Consider the following 17,209-nt stretch of genomic DNA (forward strand, 5'->3'; position numbering starts at 1 on the left):
ATTAAATATAGATATTTTTATATATATAAAAACAAAACAAAAAAACTCTTAAGAACACATGAAGGAAAGATCTGTAGCTTAAATCACTCTGAAGTGATCCTCTGGCAGGTGTCCCTGCTTTGCCTAAACTTGACTTTTCTTCACATGCAGGTTGAAATTTCACAAACCTTTTCTTTATAAACACATACTGACACCCCCCCCAAAACCGCAAACACTGTGCCTTTTTTTTTTTTTAAACTGTGATAAATTACTTTCCATATTCTCCATGAGACCTTGTTTTTATAAAAAAGTGCCAGGCCAGGAGACAATTGTGAGAGTAATTTTTCCTTTCAGTTCTTTGAGCATCCTTGCCAAGCAGGTGTGCATCATTCCCGATGTGTTCCTGCCATTCACAGCAAGGAGGATGTCACCGCATCTGAAAAACCAAAGGCAAATATGAGAGTGTAATTAAGGTGAATGCTTATTTTAAACATTTGCAAATGCCTAAACATGTCCTTAAACTGAGGGAAGGGACAGGAGTGAGTAATGCTACTCCTCTGGTGAACTAGCATTCATGGTGAAAGTGCTTCACGCTGGTTGGTTTGGCTTTTTTTTCTTAGCACTTGATAATTAATTAGACATATTTGAAAGAAAATAGCATCTAATTATTTCAGATGGGACTGATCCATGGTCTGAACAAAGTATTTTTTAAGACTTTTTAATTGATTTAGGCTTGCTTTGTAATTCTGCATTTACTCTCTTAAAGGGAGGGAGGGTGTTGAGGCCCTGGCACAGGGTGCCCAGAGAAGCTGTGGCTACCCCTTACCTGGAAGGGTTCAAGACCAGGTTGGATGGGGTTTTGGGCACCCTGGGCTAGTGGAAGGAGGTTGGAACTAGATGGTCTTTGAGGTCCCTTCCAACCCAAACCAGTCTGTGATTCCATGAAATTGTGTTGGTGTGATGGGGAAGGTGGGTGGTTGGGTGTTTTTGGGGTTTTTTTGAGCTGGGGATGTGGGAAAGCTGCTTTGTATGACCCCCAGAGATTAAACTGGTGTATCCTTATACTTAATCATATACTGGTGACTGAGAAACATCTGAAAACACTCTCTGAAGGCAAATCTATTAAAGTTCAGGACGCTTATGCCCCGATCTGTCAGACCTGGGTCTGTAGCAATCCTTCTCCGCCCCCCCCCAACTGTATTTCTTCATGAAAATTTGCTTTATAAGAACCCACAAATGAACTAGATGAAAGACTTCCTTAAATGCTACTTTGCATTAGATAGTTATTACCTAATTCTGCCATCGTTATATGCTGGTGTTCCCCCAACAACGGATTTGATAAAGAATGGTTTGTTCCCAGTGTGTTCCTCGTAACCTCCCACGATGCTGAAGCCAAGGCTTCCAGATGTATTTCTTCGTAATACGATTTCTTTGCAGCTGTACAGATACCTGAAACCAAACAGTCTAATTAAACATTGTACCGTTAACTTTAGAGTCTGATGAATCATTAATGATGAATCTGCCTTTTCATATGGCCATAGAGTGTTTTAAACATGCAAAATAGCACCAAAGCTCCACTGCATTAGACATTAGATGACACCGCTTCCTGTCTGGCTTTGTAGTGCTGCTTTCCACAGCCAGATATCCTGAAAGTAAAATTACTAGGTGATCTTGGGGTTAAAATACACAGTAAGTTATTTCATACGGCAAAGGTATATGCAGATGATCTAGTTGGAATTAAAAGTGATGGAGAAAAACACTTGACTGAGGCTGGATTTATTATTTGTTTGCCATCATTCCTGTATTTCACTTACCTCGTACAGCCCAGTGACTTGTCTCCTCCAGGTAAGAGCCAGTCTGTGATTAACTGTGTCAGAAGTGGTCAGGCATTTGTTACCGTGGTACATGTCAAAGGTAAATAGTTGCAAGGCCATGAAATGAGCCAGAATTGTCAAACTCATAGAGGTGACACAAAGAGGAGTGTCAGTGGAAGGGGGGAGCCTGAGCTTTTCTTGTCAAGTAGCATAGTAAGTCGCAGAGTGGAAGCAGAGTGAAGCCTATCCCTGTCAGTGCTTCTGAGTACTGAAACCCCTCAGGCCTGTCCTCACTGTAACAGTTAACACTAGACTTTGTGGTAAAAGACAAAATCTGCTTCTCCATCCCTTTGTCTTTTGAATGTGCTTGATGATACTCTAAGTTACATTGAGTCAAAGCTCAGCTGTAGCAAGAAATAGAGGAAAGCAAGAGTAGAAAGGTTGTGAGACTCTTCAAGCCTGTTGCTCTGACTACATTAATTCCAATACTTGCTTTGTTTCTTTTTGTTACCCAAGCAGGGGAAAAAAAACCAAAATCAAATTAATTTCATTAGTTACACTGCAAGAGAAATTTCTGTCCTTAGTACTTAATCCACTCACTATTAGGAGTGTAGCCAGGAGTGACTGAAGAGCCTGATGATGTTTAATGCTATTCCAAATCTGAAAGCAACTGTTGGAAGCTCTATTCAGAACCACTTTATGTTTCTAAGCAGTTGCTGACATTCCTTTTTTGGAAGGATAAATAGCTTTATCTTAAAGACCAGCATGTCTAGCTTTTTAAAAATTTTATTTGTCAAATAATGCTTTTGCTGTGTTTCACAGCAGGATTTTATAGCAATACTAGATTGGTCTCCCAGGACCTACAAATCCTCACCTGCTGCCAGGATGGTAGGTATATAATATTTGCACAAGAATTCACTGGCTGCTAATGTAAGAAACAGGTGATGTGTGTTCTTCCCTGAGCAGCCAGGCGTTATTGCTCTACCATCTGCAGACTTCTTCAATGTGCAAAATCACTTAAACCCTCTGTGTTTGATGGTACTTATCAAGGTCATGACCAAGCCATGCCGGGGTTCAGCCCTTAGTGCTATTACCTAGTGTTGATTTGGGGAGGGGTGGGGGTCTCTGCTGCCTGTGGCACGCTCACTGCCTTAAGGAGGATGTGGCTGAAATTGAAAGGTGATCAGCTACATCCCGATACCCTGGAAAAGAAAGAGCCGAGTAGGCAAAGATGGGAGAAGAAAACGCAGTGAAGATAGATAAAGCTCACACACATTCTGTACGTACAGCCTGTAAGGTAATCGGTCCAGAAAGCATCCATACCTGTTTGCAGTCAAAGCATATGCTAGATTTAAGTAAAGCAGAACACAGGATTGTTCTTTCTGCCAGAGCAGAGGACACAGATGAGAAGCAAGGATCAGCAGATGAGAGCAGCTACTCTCCTGACTCCAGCTCCCTGGGCTGCCTATTGACTTGCCGAAGGGACGAGGTGTAACCTGCTGTGAGGACAAAGCAGTGGAGACCAGGAAGGAGGCAGAGAGATGCTGGGGTGAAGCTGAGTATGGAAAAAGGGCAGGAAAGGGATTTTCCCAAACTTTTTACAGGCTTGTCATCTTTGGTTCCCAGCACCCAAATTGTTAATTCAATGTTGGGAGTTAAATTACCCAAGACAAGTTTGTTTTGCCCACAACAGTAATGAGTGATTTCTGTGTCTTTACTTTGAATTTTCTTGCTTGTGTTCTTAATTTTCTCTCATCCTGCTGCAGGTGTTTGGCCACGTGGGTACCAACAGACCAACCTGTCACATTGCACATGGTTAGAGATTGACTCCTGTTGCGTGGCTAAATGGGGGTTGTGCCTTTAAATCAATGTTTCCATATCTCCATCCTATGGGACAGAGGGTATTAAACATGGCAGTGCACCATCTGTCAGCTGTTAGAAATGTGAAAAGGATGCTGCTGGGAGGTTTAGGTTGGATATTAGGAAAAATGTCTTCACCCAAGGGGTTGTCAAGCACTTCAAGGCTGCCCTGGGAAGTGATGGAGTCACCATCCCTGGAGGTATTTAAAAGATGCATAGACATGAGACGCGGGGACAGTGGTGGACTTAGCAGTGCTAGGTTGCTGGTTCAAGTGATCTTATGGGGCTTTTCCAACCGGAATGATTCTGTGGTGCTGGAGGCAGGGTGCACAGAGCTGACCTGTGCGTGACGCAGCTACCATGTCCACCAAGCAGTTTACTACTTAAGAGAGGTGTTTGCTCTGCCCGAGCAAGGAGCAGCCTGATGAGGGTTACTCCATTTGGGTCTGTTTGTGGCTCTCTAGTAATAAAGACAAGCTAGGGAGCGTCACAGAGAGAAGATCAAATAAGTACTTGCGTCATCCGAAGATGCTTAGTGTTTTTAAGTAGATTATTACTCCTCTGTGGTAATGAAAGCCCCAGTCTGTGTGTTTTGACCCAGTTAAACCACCATGACCCACTAAACTGCAGCCGGTCCGAGGACAACCATCTTCTGCCTCGGAAGAGAGCGTCTCACAGTCTTCTGCCTCAATCTGTAAATACCCCAAAAGCTGCGGACAAGGAGTGACCTAGGTGTGAACTTGCCTCAGATTCAGGATTTGAGGAGAAACAGTGTCTGGACTTGGGGCCCTAGCATAAGAAACACCACAGCTGAGCATCAGGAACTTGAAAGTGCCAGTTTTCATGTAGTTCAGTGCACAATTCCCTGCTGCTTTTTGGGAAGCATGCATAGCCTTACACTCTGGGAATGAAAACCAGCCTGACTTCAGGAGGATTTGACAGCAACAGGTATGAAAAGCATGACCCTCACCCTGCCCTGTTACCATAGATCACAGGCAGTGGAGTACAGGAATATTTGAGAATTACTCCCATCAGAGGTCCACAGCCCAGATGGAGTTAAGTGGGGGGAGTTCATGTCCCAATTCCGTGTTTTACATCCAGTTCTACCCCTGCTTTGGCCACCTTCTGTCTTTCTCATCTCACTTTGTAGATGAAGCAAAGCACTCTTGTGAAGTACTAGTGTTTGTAAATGTTATGACAGGATGATCTATAAAGTAATTTTAAGTGCTAGCCGGGGGGAAGGGCACGTGAGGAGAGCAAGGAAAGGAGACCAGGAAAACAACCAAGAGTAGAAGAAACATCATGGAGCTGGGGAAGCACTTTTACACCAGCTGCTCCACATTATTTTCTTCGTGCATGCTTCACAACAACATTTCCCTCCAACACTAAAGGAGACCTGTCTTCCTCAACAACAAACAATTAAATTAGCTACCCTGAAATAAGTCTTTGGGCAGGAATGCTTAAGGTCCTGCATCACTGCTTCCTCCCCACGCCCAGCCCGCAGCCCCTCCGCTCGCGTGCGGTCCAAGTTTTGACAGATGTCAGATGCACATGTGCATCTATTTTATAACCGCCACATACTGGACTGTACTACAGAAAGAACAGAGGAGTTGTTTATGTGTTATCAAGCCATAGAGAAGTGACCAAAGCCAATTTTAAGATCTCACAAGGAAAGGGATGAAATCTAAGTGAGAGCTGCAAATGTGAAGAGCTTTTCCAGGGCTTTGTGCTTTGGTACAAGGAGTCAGGATAACCTGTCCAATTGCTGCTGCTCCTGGCTTGATCCAGAAAAATGGTATCATTCCCTACCTCTTAGTATTTGTGGCTCTTGTCTGTGCCCATCTGTAATGTGTATGCATTCCTTGGGAAAGGGACAGGTTCTGGGCTGATACAGAGAACTAGGTATTTACCAGCCTAGGTAAAAGGTACATTTAACCATGGAACTGTTACTTGTGCTAGCCTGCTTTCTACTTCCTCAGTCATGGATGGGGGCCTGTAAATGTCCTGTAGTGTTTATCTCAACTCAGCACATTGCATGGGACAGTCCTTCACAGGATTTCGTAAAAATTCCATGTTTTCTGAACAATGGAAACTCTTGACTCTCCCCTCAGTTTCCTGAGCCTGAGCATCCTGCCCTAAGCCAGGGTGTCAGGCTGCCTCTGCACTCCCTGCCTTGCTGACCATGAACAGATACCCACACTGCACTGCTGTGGCTTGTCTAGAGCAGCAGTTTTCCCTTCTCCACAGAATTTAAGGGATCCCCATCCAGCCACCTATGTTTTTAACCTTGCCTGTTCCTGATCTATTCGTTCTGCAACCTTTTCTATTTGTTCAGTGTTTCTTATGAAGCATTCCCCATCCTGCTCATCTTCCCAAATACCTCCTATCATCCTGTATATTTATGATTTTGACATTTCTACTTATCCTGCACCTGTTCCTAGACTCATGCACCTTGGAGCAGTCCCTTGGGTAAATGGTACGACTTTACCCATTGTCCTCACCATTTGTAATCAAGGTAGATGAATCTTCACCATCTGGCACATCAGCCACCTTTACCAAGATGCACCCATCAGACATATATTTGGACAGTGAATCATTTTCTCTCACAGCCTGGAAAACACTGTGAGACCTCTAGCAATACCTTGAGATCTAGTGGGATCTGATCCTTGCCAAAAGCAAACCAAAAGCCAGATAAAGGTTACATGCTTGGGCTGGAGGGAAATGAGTTAATGTGATGCACGTCCTGGTGAGAAAACTTGTTAAAGGACTTCCAGATGTCTGGTGTGAGCCCCAGAGTGTCTGTACAAGAGTAAGAGAGTAAAGCACACTCATGCCGGGGAAGAGTGAAGAGTCTAATGATACCTAATGAGCAAACCCAAACCTGATCCTTGCACCCCTACTCAACCCACAGCTACTAACAAGGGTGAAATGCGCCTTTCTTACTGTCACATCTCCTCAGTGTCGGTCCCTGGCTTCGTCTGATGCTCAGAGCGGCGTACCAGCTCAGCATACCAATCTCCCTACTTTTCTTTGGTGGAGAAGGGCCGCGCTGTGCTCTGTGCACAGCGTCGCAGCTGGGGATAGAGTTACAATGAACTTCTGTCTTCAGCCTTGCTGACGCTGGGGCTGGCTTTCCTTCCCAGCAAAGCGGTGGGAACGGCTTTGCACCTGCAGCCTTCAGAGCGGGGAACAGAGTGAGCTTAGAGACTGCTTTTAAAATGGGAACAGCACCTTTTCTTTACAAGCTTCAAGCCCTGGGTGCAAGCCCTCTGGAAATCCATCTTTCACCTCCATCACCTGCTGGGGACATGCAGACTTTGGGTAGGAGATGGCAGCCGGGCAGCTTGGGTTTTCTACACAGCAAAGGTGGGAGATAAGGCCCGGCAAGGGCAGGGTGCAATTGTGACTGCCCATCTAGCCATGGATGGTGGCTGAAAGTAAGACTCAGCGTTGCCTGTTGCAACATCAGGAAGACCTCTAGTCTGCTTGCTCTCTTTTTGTCAGGAGTGTTACCTGGGCTCCATTACCTTCACACTGGAATGGGTGCAGGAGCAGCAAGCAGGAATGAAGCCCTCCCTGGGCCTGCCTGTCTGCAGTGAGAGAAGTTTACTATTTCCTGGGATGGAGAGTTACAGGCCAGCCAGTTACTGCTCTCTCTTTCTACTGCTTTTCTTTCACAGGGATAAAGTTGTAGTCCTCTCCAGGTGGCAGACACACAGCCTACCTTCTGATCTTGCAGTGTTTCCGCATGTGCTGCACAGTCATCAGCCTCAGACCAAGCCCCAAAACACATCTGGCCCTCACGGCACACCTTGCTGCAAGGCGGATGAACTCACAACAGCTCAAGCCAGAAGGAGGGAAAGCATCTGGGCTGCTAGGTGAGGCTGGGAAACAAAGTGGTGTCCTAAAACTGTGACTAGAGCAAAAGCTCACCTTGCCTGCAAGAGCAGCTTTTCATGCACTCTTGTAAAAGAGAAGAAGACACCAAAGTGCTGCCAGGATTTGGGTGTGTGCAAAAGCAACTTGTAGGCTGAATTCGTCATTACTTAAAACTGAATAGCTGTTTCAGTTGTGTGATGGTGGCTTCCCATATTCATACATTCCCAACATACCCTCATTTAACACTTCACCAAAATGTCCCTGTAGCTGCAGCAATACACCCTGCACACCGAGTGCCTTTAGGAGACCTTAACAACATGCGACGTGGCTTTTATTATCCTTTCTGAAATGACAACACAGCTGCTTCCTGTATATGACAAATGCACTTCTTTCACTTGGGGGTGGGGTTAAAAGAGGTGATTTGGAGGTACCGGCCAACTGCACGCACTTTGCAACATCTGGGCACAGTCAAATAGCTCAGCTGGACTTGGCTAAGGAGAAGAGCTGTGCAGCTTGAGAGCTGTGGGAGGGGTAGCTCTGCCTTCTGCAGGGTGGTCAAGCCTGGACCCCAGTTCAACAAGTTCCCTGCAAGCTTTTCCTTTCGCTCCCTAAGTGCCAGAGCTGTTTTCAAAACTGGGACAATTCAGGGTTGTTTCCTCCCCTGCAAGGGAATCTGTGTGTCTATTTTTCCATGTACACATACCCGGTTACAAAAGGGAGGTATTTAGAGTGAAGTCTGCGACCAAACCTGGGTTTAATTAAGATGTCAGTGCAATGAATCAAGCCAAGAGAAAGACGTGCCAGAAAACACAAATCTTTCCTCCCACTCAGCAAGAGGATGCAATCTGTGGACTTACCGCGGCAGTCCCAGCCACATGACCCAGGAAGGTGACCACTCGCTGCTCTCGGGGGTGGCCTGTGTGGCCTCGGGGGAGGGCAGACGGCCCCGTTCCTCTTGGGCCTCACACGCTCTCATCTCCAGGGCTTTGAGCACCACCGAGGAGTTGGTGTTTTTCAGCAGGGCAACGGCCTCGCTCCGGCTGACCCCTGTCAGGTCGATCCCATTCACGTTTAGGAGGATGTCACCTGAGACCAATAAAACGGGTGATTAAAAGCACTGCAAGCGTTTGCAGGATCCCCTCCTCATCATATCCACAAACAAGCAAGTCAAAGCCAGGGCCAAGAGCTTGCTGCCCAAAGAGCCTGTTGAATGCAGATGTGAAGCATATACCAGTCAGTGTGCCACAGGCCTTAGAAGGGAAGGAGCTAGATCCCCAGCCACATGGGCAGAAGCTTTGGTCAATATTTCTTGTCATGTCATATCCCGTTTCTGGACTCGTATGTCATTGCTGGGGTCCTGCTGTAACAATAGACTTCTAGGCCAGGTCTCTGCAGTTACTTCAGCTAACACCTTTGTACTCAACCTGAGCTTGAAACGTGAAATCTGAATACTCAAAGGTGTTTTTTCTCCCAGTGCTCCCACTCAGGACTGCGGCTTTAGCTGGCTTCTTGCAAAGTTTGCTTTGTGGAATAACATACTGTTGCTTTAATGCGAGTGGCTGCGAGCCCAAACCTCTTTCCGTATGCCTGCCTTATTTATAACGTGGGCACAGCTGCCTCAGAGAAAAATGCAAAGATGACCTCAATTACTACGGGGAGAATAATAACGGCATCATTAATATCATGCAAATGGCCACAGTGCCAAATGCTCTGCTACCCTCTGTGGCACGCACCAAGGCCAGGGCTTCCCTGGGTGCTCCTCCGGACACGGGCTGCATTTACCGGCAGTCCGGGCAGCTCAACATGGACATTAACCTCTTCTTGTTGCCTGTGACTATGAGAGAGACAACAACCTAAGGGCTGTTCTCAATGATAGAAGCTTACGGTGCTGTTATGACATCACGTATTCATTTGTTTCCAATTTTATCAAATTAACTAGGCTGAATTTTCCATGCTCCCTCTCCCACTGAGAGGCAGTCATTTCCCAGCAGGAGGAAAGGGGAAAACCTGCTGGTTTGCTCCTGTTGTCATGTTCTTACATGGGTTTTGATGAGCAGTCATATTTCCTGCAATGGGGAGGTTCCCATGGTGCCGTTTGCTGTGACCCAGGCTCGTGGGGCTCTTCTGCAGCAGCTATTCTGCCCTACTTTTGGGTGCCCCCACTTCCCTCACACTCAGGATTTCCATCCAGCTTCTGGGTAGTGACTGGGCTGAAACTTGGCACTTGAAGATGTGACATTCCTGGAAACAGAGAGTCTCACCATTCCTCTACTGCCTACCTATTCCTGCAAAACCCACTGATAAAATATGCTCCTCATCTTACTCTGGAGAGAGCTATTATTCTCATCACTGTTACATCAAGAGCCAAATGGAGTTGCGAAGCCAATACTTCCAGACATGCTCTTGAGCCACAAGGGACTAACATTGCTTCACATATGACAGGAATTCTGGTCCTTTATATCTTTTTCCAAAGCCAGGAATGATATGATGAACTAGCACTAAAAGTTCCCCATGAAGGTTGCACAATGAAGATTTTGGTAGTTGGGAGATGGTGGTGCAAGCTCACATCCCTCTTCACAGAGAGGGTTATTGCTGCACATCCTACCTTCTCTGGTCGCTGACTTCAGACCCTCTAATCTGATGCATCCCATAATCAGTGGGATGTCTGAAGGTGTAAGGGTGCAATGCTCTTTTGCCCTTCATTTTTCAGCGGAAGCCTTTGAATTAAAGTGAAAAAATTTAAAAAATCCCCTTTCCCTTTACCTGTTTTTATCCTGCTGTCTCTGCTGATAACTCCTCCAGGTTCGACACTTATCACGTAGATAGGCAAATCCCACTCCCGGTTCGACGCTCCGCCTGCTACAGTCATTCCCAGCGATTCTGTGTGATCTTTCCGGACAGCCACCACCTTCTCATGACAGGTGACAGCATGAAGGATGCTCTGTGATGAAGAAAACAGCAACAATAAGCACAGTGGGCACGGGGGACCTCCCTGATGGCTCAGGCATTTTCTACTGATATGAATACTCATTAAGGGACTACCAAAGCACTTCACAGTTGCCTGGCCAGATGGCAGGCATGACTTTGTCCAGGGCTTAGGCATCTGCAGAGTCAGAGCTAACCCATGCTTAATCAGTTAAAGTTAGGCCCTGCTCCCACCAAATTCAGAAGAGTTTTAGTGTTGACACTAACAGAAGCAGGTCTCTGAAAAGTAAATATGTATCACTAGTGGTCCTGGTATCTTTGACTGTCAGGTCACGGTTCTTCTCTTGCTGCTTGTAGTCTGAATGTTATCTGTATAGTTAATGAGACATGGTGCACCTGGGTTAAAGGAATAAAACCCTTGGGGACACATTGGAAGGTGGGTACTTCATTTGCACTCCCAGATTTCTGTGTTTCTGTGTAAGTTGTGGGTGGGAATACACACAAAGAATGCGTGTTTCTGCTCAGGAAAAGAGGAGGATGCTTATAGAGTGAGGAGCCAGCAGCTTCCAGCATGCTCTTCTCAGCGCCTGTGCTTAAAAGGTCACTTTGGGGTAGCCAACTCTACTGTCTGAGGACACCTCAGCCCTGAACAGCAGAAGTTACCTACACGCCACTGGTTGTGCAGTAACTAGTGTGCGAGTGAGGGTGAAACAAACCCATGGGTGACCCTGGCACAGAGAGGCAGTACAGACTCCAACAGAACCTGTGAAACAAATGTCATGTTTACAACACATCCAACTCCCCCAGAAAAGTTCAAGAGACAAGGACGCTTCCCCAGAAATTCTGGATTTATATCTTAATTGCTTTGACTTCCTTCAGTATTTCATAAGCTGTGCTCCTGACATCGACTCCCAAAGATTCCAGCCCCTGTGCAGATATAAGAGCATGCTGCTAAATACATTTCAAATGTATATTTTAAAAATCCCCAACCAAACAAAAAGTCCTTCCCAAACATCTCATTCATAGGTGTGATCCTGTGCTTTAGAATATGCAAAAATAATCTATAAAACTCATTTAAAGCCACATTAATCTCTCAGAAAGCTGACATCCCACAAAGACATTCCACCTTGGTTCCTGGGCCAGCAGCACAGAAAGTGGAGCAAGCAGATCCACAGCTGCTCCCACATGACAACAGGAAAAGGAAGACAGTGGCCAGAAGTTTTTTAGGGGAGTAGGGCAGGCTGGATCTTAATTCCTGTGATGCAACAGCAATGACAAAACCCAGAACCTTTTAGGAGCTTAGCAAAGGATCTCTAGATGCTAAGGTAGAGAAACAGTGGCTGCCACAGAGCTCCAGAAACATGAAGGCAAAGAGCTCAGTGGAGAAGTTCTTCTCATAGACACTGGGACAAACCCCACACTACTACCGTTGTTTGTACGTATTGTATCTGATCCGTGCAGAGCACAGGCACCGTGTCAGAATAACTGGGCTTACAGCTTGCAAATGAACCCAAAAACTTCTGAAGGTTTCCCAGCATTCCATTTCAAAAAGATAAATGGTCTAGTCCAGCTGATTTTAAACTTCCACTTTTGTCTTCAAGGTACAAATATTTTAAACAGTAGCGCAAACTTTGTGCAAACTAAACTTGATGTTTTGCCCATGTTTGGGTAAAAGTGTTGGCCTTTTTGGAAAAGACTGGCTTCCCATCAGGAAAAGGCCCTTTCCTGGAGAGTGTGGGATAGGAGCACTACCAATTTTCACAAAAATGCACTCTGAGATACAGGGGCAAAACATGAAGTTGGGATTAGACTCATAGCTCTGAATGCTCAGAGCCATCCTGTAACTTAGGCAGTGTCTGTCACGTCTCAGACACCAAAACCATGAGCTGATAAAACAGCCAGTGCTTTATTTTTGAGGAGCCAGAGCAGAGATAAGCAGATTTCAAAGCAGTGCTTGGTAACAAATTGTCTTGTTACTTTTCAATGAGTATCATAAAAGAACGGGTACTCGTATGCTCGGCCACGTAGCACCAGCTCCCCTTTGAAGCTCCCCTTCCACATGCCGTTTTTAGGTGGTTGCAGACAGAAAGGAATTGGGGCTGCAGTGAGGGCAGTGATGAAAGGAACGCAAAGCCTCTCCTAGTAAACACATGGAGGGCTTTCTTGGAGGTACAGCCGATAATGAGCAAGCCAGTTAAAAGGCAATGTTTATCAGTGACCGCGTTTCATTGCATTCTCTTCTAAACAATTGTCCTTCTCTGTCATTCTGAAGTGACCTCGGAGGTCAGGAGAAGAAAAACATAACAGTTCATCTCCTCCTCTTTTCAATTTTTTTTTCCCTTTCCTGTATATTTACTGGAAAATAAATATTTACAGCAGATCAGCACCACATCAAAGCCACGACACGTACCTGTATCTGCTCGGAAAATGTATGTCACCTGAGGGTCAACCCGCTCGTGCAGTCAGAAAACATGGCCTGCTCGAGCAACAGGGTGACAGATTTGTTTTAAGTACTGGACAATTTGTTAGGAAGGGCTAAGAAAACAGTTCCAATTAAAAACAAGTGCTATTTAATTAATGGCAAAGCTCCCATTAACTTCAAAGAAATCGAGTCTGGCCTGTTTATGTGTTGCAGCCTGGCTTCACAACCTCAGCTGCACAAGAAAATGTTTCTGACATCTTCTCTTTTCTTAAGCTACCCAGAACAGTTTGGGCTCAGCCCCCACCTTCCTCTGTACGCAGGGAAAGGGCTCAGTGAGAGGCTGTGCAGGACGGATCTCCTGGCACACCATACACCTGGCATCACTGCCACTGGAGAAGGATGCGGTGGCTACAGACCTCCCTCCTCTTTCTCCAGCGCCTTGCTGGCTGTGTGGCTGATCCCTGCTGTCCTTGGCCTGGAAGCGAGCTGCCTCCCCGTGCTCTCCAGATGGAGGCAGGCTGACATGAAGGACACTAACTGCTCAGCCAAAGTGGTTCCTGAGACAGCTGCTGGAAGCTAGAGTTCGCTGATGCTGAATACAGCCAACGCTTGAGAGCAGATTTCAGCCCACGTTTACATACACGCTCTAAAGCGAGAGTTGCTTCCCTCACTGAAAGCCTTCCTGACCTACTAATAGCAACTCCTACAGGAGTCAAAAACCAGGGAGGGGGATTTAGACTTGCAAAATGCTGTCAGGGTTCAAACCCCACCTTTAAATTAATCAGAATTCAAGGCAGTTATCAACCTCTCTATCGATCATGCGTAATAAAGCAATCCCACTTGTAGCAGCGTGCAGCAGCCTCATCAAACCACATAGGGAACTCCCTTGATGGTCAAGTCCAGCCCAGCAGCCTTGCTTGGATTTGGAGCATGATGCTGCTCAAAATGCTGAGCTGTGTTAGGGCTGCACAAGCCCTAGGCTAGCTGGAATTACTCCTGCACTAATGCCTGTTTAAAAACAAATAACATTTTAAGTCTGCCAAAGCCTGGACTTCAGAGATCTTGAATTGCAAATGATGCTCAGTTAAACCTTCAGCTAAAAAAGCATGAGAAATTCAAACTGACACACTGGTACCCTGTGAAAGGGCAAGTAACACTCCAGTAATGATTGTGTCAGACCAAAAGCCCACGGTGCCTGAAGCTCAGCATGTCCACCAACTGTACTGATCTCCTGTTCATTTGCCAGGGCATTTTCTTGGATACAACACTCTACTGCACACACACACAAAGCTAAAGGGAGCTAGGAACAGCTCTGATTTGTTGTTGTTGTGATCTTCCCTGGAAGGTGAGGTGGCCAGCAGGGACAAGGAGGTGATTGTCCCTCTCTACTCCGCCCTTGTGATGCCCCATCTGGAGTACTGTGTCCAGGTCTGGGGACCCCAATACAAGAAAGATGAGGAACTGTTGGAGAGGGGTCAGAGGAGCCACAAAGATGATTAGAGAGCTGGAGCACCTCCCCTACGAAGATAGGCTGGGGGAGCTGGGCTTGTTCAGCCTGGAGAAGAGAAGGCTGTGGAGGGACGTCATTGCAGCCTTCCAGTACCTGAAGGGAGCTTATAAGCAGAAGGGGAATCAACTTTTTAAAAGGATAGATAATGGCAGGACAAGGGGAGATGGATTGAAGCTAAAGGAGGGAAGGTTTAGATTGGATAAAGGAAGTTTTTTTACAGAGAGAGTGGTAAGGTGCTGGAACGGGCTGCCCAGAGAGGTGGTGGATGCCTCATCCTTGGGGTCCCTTCCAACCTAGACCATTCTATGATGGCACTGGAGAGAAACCCACAGCAGCATGCCCACTCCTGCACTTATGTAGCACCCATCTCTTGTGACAAACTGGAAATCCCTCTAAAAGCTGTGACCCTTCCAACAAAATACGATTCACTCATCATTAAAGGACTCTTGCAAGGTCAATATTGGCCCTCCAATCTTACAGCTACCCAAAATAATACTGAATTTAGTAATCTGGGTCTCTTTTGCCTGAAGAAGGCTAAGGAGTGACCTCATCAATGTCTATAAATATGTAAAGGATGAGAGTCAGGAGGATGGAGCCAGGCTCTTCTGAGTGATGTCCAATGATATGATGAGGGGGCAATGGGTGCAAGCTGGAGCATAGGAAGTTCCATGTGAATATAAGGAGAAACTTTTTCACTGTGGGTGTGATGGAGCACTGGGACAGACTGCCCAGAGAGGTTGTGGAGTCTTCTTCTCTGGATACATTCAGAACCCACCTGGACATGTTCTTGTGCGACCTAATCTAGGTGATCCTGCCCTGGCAGGGGCATTGGACTAGATCTTTTGAGGTTCCTTCCAGCCCCTAACATTCTGTGAATTCTCATCTAACACCTCTAACCTCTCTTGGAAGAGAAAAGGAGGATCTAGAGCAGTTTATGGAAAACAAGTAATGTTCCCAAATAATCCCGTGTGGTATCAATCAGACCATTGTGGTGGAGTTAGCAGGTGCTCCGAGTTTCACCAGAAATCATACAGTAGCAACAACAGCTAATTGCTGTCCTACATGTGTCTCCCTAAGGAAATCATTACTTCATTAGGAAGTAATGCCTTGCAGATGGATGAGTAGTTGGGCACTACTTGCTACTGGGTAGTAGCTACTGAGCATTGACTCTGCTTTCTGGTTTAACTCCTGCTGATCCAGCCTCACCTAACAAGGGCTGTGATTGTCACTTCGTGGAGAAGGAAAACTAAAAATAGATAAAAAGACACTAGTATTTTTTTTAAACATGAAATGACACTGAATAATGTAGTTTTAAAAAGGTACCTTTAAGCATTTGTAAAATGCAGAGCTAGGCCTGTCTCCTGGCTGACAGCTGTGCACCCGACCTGACAGCTGGCTCAGTCCAAAGGTCCCCTTAAGGACACATCTGGCTGCCCATCAGGCAAGATGGATTTAAATCAGCCCTGCCCCTTTGCCTCCCTGATGCACCCCTGGCATGGGTGGCCAGGGGACCAGCTCACAAGGGTTTGTGGTGCCATGCAGAGCGATTAACATCAATTTGCTGGGCACACAACTAAATTTCGTGAAAAAAATTCAGCTCCTACGTGGACAGACCTTGTTCTGTCTGTGGTACAAAGAACAATGTTGGGTAAACGCAGAAGAGGGATTTTCATAGCTCCCACTGCATTGGGTTCTGCTTTTAAAGCCTCCTACATGTGACCATATAAGTCTCTCTGCTCTATACAGAGAGCACGTTGCAAGTCTAAATGCAGTAAAACAGGCTGTAACAGGTGCAAAGGAGCACTGGAGGGAGAGTTCGGTAACCAGAGCTGTACCCAGGAGAGATGGTTGCTCTGTGTGGCCCTGAGTTGGGTCTGACCCTCACTGCCCCATCCTGTGCAAGGTCCAGGTGCTGCCAGAGCAGAGACATCACATTTGGGGAGCAAAGCTCCACAGCAGGACAGCACGCTTGCAGCAGCCGTGGAGCCTGCAGCTGCTGTCTGACCACTGCCCGGGTCAGAGCACAGGTATCTTAAGAAATGAGCAACAAACAAATAATTACTGTAATTTTCAAACTGCTTACCAGAATTTTTCAGGCCAGTCCATGAAAGCTTTTTCCCTGAAGGCTTTTTTCCAGGTAGAGAAACTTCAGATAAGCCTCTTATTTTCATTGGGGCACACTGCCCTGTGCTGGCTTGCACTGCCAGCCTGGTCTGTGCCCATGGCCAGGATGCTGTGTGTCTGTCAGCCCCCTCCTCACCACTGCCCTTTGCCTTCTCCTCCCCTCCCCAGCCCGGTGTTGGGACAGAATCCGTATATAAACAACAAGGAGCACAGCTTTTATGTTTCCATTGCAAAATAAGAGATGCTGCTTCTGGTGACAGAAAGCAGGGATAACATCCCGAGACACTAAAGGTCTGCTTACCCTCCCAGTCAGCTGTCCCATGGACGGCAGAGAAACCACGTGAGTGTTTGTGCCCTCACCTTGCCAGGGTTGTTTCTCTCAGTGGAACAAGGCTGGGGGCCGCTGCCCCCACCGTAACTCCAGCCCGTCTCCTGCAAGATGTCAGGGGTCTGCTGCCTGGTCTGCCGTGACACGACGAAGTGAACCTGCTTCTCGCTGGCCTGCGGGAGGAAGAACAGCGTGAATCCCACCACCCCAGCACAGCAAAGCCCTGCTCTCCAGCTCCAGAGGAGTCACACAGCGTGGGTCCTGTTTGAGCTGGTTTGGGTTTCCCACTATTGTTGGCTGCAAATGACAAAGCAGCAGCATCAGTTCGGGTCAATAGAGCCCATAGTGATTTACTGACAGCTGCTTCA

At 46.6% G+C, this 17,209-nt stretch overlaps 1 protein-coding gene across 2 annotated transcripts in view; it reads right to left on the bottom strand.

Moving 5' to 3' along the window:
* Positions 1 to 279: 279 nt before the first annotated feature.
* Positions 280 to 17,209, bottom strand: part of LNX1 (ligand of numb-protein X 1) — a gene marked incomplete at both ends in the record, with an annotated part of 68,337 nt that continues 51,407 nt past the window's right edge. For both annotated transcript variants that reach the window (XM_084266638.1, XM_084266639.1), the window contains 5 exons: positions 280 to 415; positions 1,270 to 1,428; positions 8,390 to 8,618; positions 10,296 to 10,473; positions 16,874 to 17,014. In XM_084266638.1, the coding sequence (XP_084122764.1) occupies positions 280 to 415; positions 1,270 to 1,428; positions 8,390 to 8,618; positions 10,296 to 10,473; positions 16,874 to 17,014 (843 nt within the window). The remainder of the gene's footprint in view (positions 416 to 1,269; positions 1,429 to 8,389; positions 8,619 to 10,295; positions 10,474 to 16,873; positions 17,015 to 17,209) is intronic.

Source organism: Gallinula chloropus (genome assembly GCF_964237585.1).
Source record: "Gallinula chloropus genome assembly, chromosome: 7".
NCBI classification, from domain to species: domain Eukaryota; kingdom Metazoa; phylum Chordata; class Aves; order Gruiformes; family Rallidae; genus Gallinula; species Gallinula chloropus.